Source organism: Corvus brachyrhynchos, unplaced genomic scaffold (genome assembly GCF_000691975.1).
Source record: "Corvus brachyrhynchos isolate BGI_N302 unplaced genomic scaffold, ASM69197v1 scaffold309, whole genome shotgun sequence".
Classification (NCBI taxonomy): domain Eukaryota; kingdom Metazoa; phylum Chordata; class Aves; order Passeriformes; family Corvidae; genus Corvus; species Corvus brachyrhynchos.
In genome coordinates, this window is record NW_008240227.1 from 322041 (window position 1) to 327072 (window position 5032).

General features: G+C 60.4%; 1 protein-coding gene across 2 annotated transcripts; it reads left to right on the forward strand.

Moving 5' to 3' along the window:
* Positions 1-6: 6 nt before the first annotated feature.
* On the forward strand, positions 7-3923 carry CPLX3 (complexin 3). 2 transcript variants are annotated; one of them, XM_017745203.1, is made up of 5 exons: positions 7-278; positions 702-866; positions 935-1136; positions 1473-1560; positions 2769-3923. In XM_017745203.1, the coding sequence occupies exons 3-5, from the start codon at positions 976-978 to the stop codon at positions 2991-2993; spliced, it is 474 nt and encodes a 157-aa protein (XP_017600692.1). In that variant the 5' UTR covers positions 7-278; positions 702-866; positions 935-975; the 3' UTR covers positions 2994-3923. The 2 variants fall into 2 exon arrangements, with proteins under 2 accessions (XP_017600692.1, XP_008640160.1); XM_008641938.2 differs by lacking the exon at positions 702-866.
* The last annotated feature ends 1109 nt before the right edge of the window (positions 3924-5032 follow it).

A 5032-nucleotide genomic window follows, 5' to 3' on the forward strand; every position in this document is an offset into this window, starting at 1 on the left:
GCACAGCCCGGCAGCAACTCCCGCCCGCATCCCGTCCTCCGGCATCCCGGCAACTCGGCGCTCGGGCATCCCGGCGACTCCGCTCCGCTGACGCCGGCATCCCTGGAGCTCCGGACTCCGCTGTCCCGGGAACTCACCTCCACAGCATCCCGGCTGCCCGGAACTCCGCTCCGCTGACCCCGGCTCCTCCATCTCTCAGGACATCCCGGGAACTCCGTACTCCACCGCCCCGGGAACTCCGCTGTGCTGACCGCTGGTCCCGGCTCCTCGGGAATTCGGTACTCTGTCATCCCGGGAATTCATCTCCGCTGACCCCATCTCCTCCATAACCCCGTGCCCCAGCTCCCCGGGAACCCGTCTCCCCCGTCCCTCGCACTCGGTACTCTGGCATCCCGGGAACTCAGTACTCCGCTGAGCCCCTCTCCTCCCCTCACCACAGCTCCCCGGGGACTCGGCTCTGCTGACCCCGGCTCCTCCATCCCTCGGTATTCCGGCTCCCGGGAAATTCAGCTCTGCTGATCCTGGCTCCTCAGGAATTCGGTACTCCGACTCCCTGTGAGCTTGGCTCCGCTGATCCCGGATCCCCCATAACCCAGCATCCCAGCTCCCCGGGAACTCGACTCCGCTGACCGCAGCTCCTCCCCGGGAGCTCATCTCCCCTGTTCCCAACTCCTCCATAACCCAGCGCCCCCGCTCCCCAGGAGCCCAGCTCCGCTGATCCCGGCTCTTCCATCGCCCGGTATCCCAGTTCCCCGGGCCCTCCGTACTCCGGCTGCCCGGGAGCTCCTCTCCGCTGACCCCAGCTACTCCATAACCAGGCGCTCCGGCTCTCCAGGAGCTCCCAGCCACAGCATCCCGGCTTCCCGGTAATTCCCTACTCCCGGCACCCCAGCACTGACCATTTCTCGGCTCCCGGGCACTCCAGCTCACCCTTAGCCCCGTCCCCCGGCCCCCCGGCCCCCCGAAGGCGCGGCCATGGCGTTCATGGTGAAGAGCATGGTGGGGGGGCAGCTGAAGAACCTCACGGGCGGCCTGGGCGGAGAGGAGAAGAGCGAGGGCGAGAAATCTCCGGCCGAGGCGCAGGGCATGACCCGCGAGGAGTATGAGGAGTATCAGCGGCAGCTGGTGGAGGAGAAGTGAGTGCGAGCGGCACCGGGACGGGCTGAAGCCCCCGGGGTCCCTGCGGGAAGGGGGTGCTCCCGCTGCTGTCCGCATCCCGTGCATGGGAGCTGGGGGGAGCCGGCGCTGGGGACAGCAGGACCGTGAGGGAGTTTAATGAGCCCCCTAATCCCTTAATCCGCTTCCTCGCCCGGGAGATGGGATTGTTTTCTCCTTCCAGGCTGCGCTGGGGGGAGGAAATTGTGGGAAACCGGGATTTTTCAGAGAAAATGAGGGGTGCTGAGGTTGGGGGGAAGCGCACACCCGGGGATGGGGGGCACGGGCTGTTGGTAAGTGCCCTGTGTGCTCCGCAGGATGGAGAGAGATGCCCAGTTTGCCCAGCGCAAGGCGGAGAGAGCCACGGTCAGGTCCCACTTCCGAGACAAGTACAGGCTCCCCAAGGTATGGCTGTGCTGGGAATGGGGGGCACAGGGGCAGCCAAGCTCCAGATGGAGCTCTGGAGTGAGGGGAAGGGACAAGGACCCCCTTGGCCGCCTGGAGTTTGAGCCACAAAGCCCAAAGGCAAATAAATTCCCCTCAAAACCATCCTTCTCCCCAAACTTTGGCCCCTTTCCTTCCCCCCTGAGCACCGCAGAGCACCAGCCCGAGACAGAGAGACTCCCAGCCTTGCTTGATCCCCCTCTTCCTCACTTTTGCCCCCTAAATCCAGCTGGGTGAGGGAAAACCACCTTCACCCCAGACTCCCTGGAGCTGGGAGTGGAGCCAGTGTTACACCGTTCTAGCTGGATTAGCCAGCTCCTCTCCCCGGATTATTTGGCAAACGTTTGGCACCTAAACTCCAATTTTGGAATTTCCGCACGATGAACGATTCACTAAAAACAATTTAATCAAGGGATAATTCAGCTCTTCTCCCTCCAAACCCACCCTTTATTCAGGAAGAGTCGCTCTGTGGTGAATACCCCAAATTGGAGCCGGGCTAATATTAGTTCCGAAGGGTCAGCTAAGCCAAGTGAGATTGTCCTGATTGTTTGGCGTTGTTCAGCCAGCCTGGATTCACCCCCCTGCTTCCCACCCCCCCTTTTATATCCCGGAAATAAACAGCTGGAGAATTTCTTTTACCCCCTGCCAAAAGCCAGAAAAGGCAGAGAAAGAAGAGATGGAGATTTTTTATTCTCCAGGGGAAACTGGGACTTGTTTGGATCTGGCCCCACAATCCTTTCACTGCCTTCTTGTGCTTGAGATGTCCCTTCTCATCTTTTGACAAGTTTCTTCTGCTCATTACTGATCCCGCTTGGCAGCCGGGCTGCCTCCCCCAGAGTCTCCCGGCGGCTCCCGGCGCAGAGCTGATCCCGATCGCCGGTGGGAGCAGTCGTTAAGCATACGCGTGGCTTAATTAGGTGCCTAACCCCCCGGAACGTGAGCTGAAAACCAGTTTATACTGGTGCTGCGCGTGGGTTTTCATCTCAGCTCTCGCTGTGAGCGCCCAGGCTCTGCTCAGCCTGGATCACCGTCCCACCCTCACCCCCAGGCACCTTCCCTTAAAGCGGGCAGGCAGCCCAAAGCCCCTCCTGCGAGGCTTGCGCATGCTTCCAGAAGCCCCCTTCCCGCTGTGACGTGCCCCCCTCCTGACTCTCTCCGGCCCATTCCAGAACGAAACGGATGACAACCAGATCCAGCTGGTGGGAGGCGACGTGGAGCTGCCCAAGGAGCTGGCCAAGATGATCGAGCAGGACAACGAGGAGGAGGAGGAGAAGAACTCGGTTATCGGCCAGCTCAGCAACATCCAGAACCTGGACCTTGATTCCTTGAAGGACAAAGCTTCGGCCACGCTAGAGGACCTGAAGCAATCGGCGGAGAAATGCTCCGTGATGTGACGGGGCTGAGCCCCCCTCGCCGCCGGCGCGACGGTGGGGGAGCAGGGAGGGGACGCAGCGCAGGGTCTGGCGGGGGCTGCTGCCTGCGGCGGGGGCCCCACCGACGTTGTCACCCTTGCCGTGTGTCACTCGGGTCCTCCTGAGCCGTGTGACCCCTCGAGTCCCTGACCCAGATGTCCCTGATGTGTGGTTTTCGTTTCGTTCTCCGGGCTGAGGTAGAGCCAAAAGCCAGCATGTCCCCCTCGTACCCCAAGGCCTCCTCCCGTGCCCGCGGCAGGGGGTGTCCGCAGCCAGAGCCGGGCAGGTTGCAGGGAGGGAGAGTGACCTTGGAGTGTTATTGACCCACGCCAGCGTGGGCAGGACGCTGCGTGGTGGCCGCACGCTGTGGCTCTGCCTCCACATTTCCACTCAGCCTCCTAGAAATGACCGGGAGGCTCCGAGTTGCCTCGCAAGGACGAGGCAGGGTGTGGAACACCCCTCTCCCTGCGTCCCATACCCATCACCTAGGAAATGACATCCCGTACCTGCAAGGAACACCAACCCCTCTGTCCTTGAGGGCCCCTCTGAAGGAGCCAGCCAGGAAGGATCTGCTATATGATCCCTTCATCCCTGTGGGAAGGGGGTGCTGAGGACCAGAGGGCTGAAGCCTGAATTGACACCAGAGAGGAACAAAAGCCCTCCCTGGTGCTGAGCTGAGCCCGCACCAGCCCTTCCCCGGAGCAGTGGTGTCCCTCTCCTGGGGTGGGATCTGCTCCTGTCCTTGTTCCTTCCAGGAGAAGAACAAAGTGATAAGGGAATATCCCCTTCCTCCCGCTTGTCGTGCTGTGGTTGTGCGCTGTGCTCGGTTGAGTGTCCCCGCACCTCCTGTGCTGTCCCCGTGCCATGGTACTGTTATAACCGGTGGAATAAATACCAGGAGATGTCTATGCATTTCTTTTTCTCCCCGAGCTCTATTTTCCTGGCCAAGGTTTTGGGGTGTGCCTTCCCAAGGCAGGGCAGGAGCTCCAAGGAGAACTCTCTGGCAGCAGCATCCCGAAGAAAGCACTGCTCCTGGTTGTCCTCACGTTTGGGACCAAAGGGATGCTACGAGGAGCTCGTTGTCTGCAGTCAGGTTTAAAAGCAAACAAAATTCCCATTTTTCCGCAGATTCTTGGCTATTTTAATATAAAACCTTCAGAACACTCAGTCTCATGGGCGCTGCGGGATGTCCACGGCAGCGCTCCGAGCAAGGACACTCTCTGCAGGCATGAGCCCGTGGGAGTACAGGTGTGACTCCCAGCCCTGACGGCATCCCGCCAGGCAGTGGGCTCCTGTGGTGAGGCTTCCTGGAAAAACCTGGCATGGGCTGGGAATTTGTTGCTCCAGATCCCATGGGAGATGATTACTGCAGTTTGGTTTTGCAGGGGGGGTGGGTCATCCAGGAAAACACAGGAGAGGGTGCTGGAAAACTGATCTTCTTGTTATTATTGCTATTATTATTATTATTATTATTATTAAGGGTGCTGGATCAGGCTGGGGCTGGGGCTGCTGTGCCAAGAGATTCCTTTCTGCCCCCAGCCCCCTGATAATCCTGTGCCAGCGCCAGGTAGTTCTGGGAAACTCCTGATGTCCATCCTTGAGAGGACAGACAGACAGACAGAGGCAGCTCAGCGTGATGCTCTGCCCATGGGGACACACATCCTCACAACCCTGCAGCCCTCTTCACAGCCCTGCCCACCTTGTGTGAAGAGCGGCTGCCAGCAGCTCTGGGGACATCTGCTCCCATCAGATCCCCAATCCAGCCCCACACAGCGCTGGGAGCTGGGGACAAACGAGAGGGGAGATTGGCAGGAGCAGCTTTAGCTCTGGAAGGAGATCATACCTGATGAGGATCAGCCCAAGCTGATCTAATCCCCCACCAGGAAAGGGATAGCAGGGAGCAGGCACGGACCGAGCCGAGCCCTTGGTGTTTAAATCCCAGGCCGACGGCGAGGCACAATCCGCAATCATCCCACGGGAGAGCGGGATCCCAACCGGAGCGGGGAGCCGTGGGGCCGGGG

Bases quoted from the DNA above. Each gene is read 5' to 3' on its own strand.
- CPLX3 (XM_017745203.1), top strand. From the start codon at position 976: ATGGCGTTCATGGTGAAGAGCATGGTGGGGGGGCAGCTGAAGAACCTC. The intron at 1,137-1,472 runs GTGAGTGCGAGC...TGTGCTCCGCAG, and splicing joins CGGCAGCTGGTGGAGGAGAA to GATGGAGAGAGATGCCCAGT. The intron at 1,561-2,768 runs GTATGGCTGTGC...GGCCCATTCCAG, and splicing joins ACAAGTACAGGCTCCCCAAG to AACGAAACGGATGACAACCA.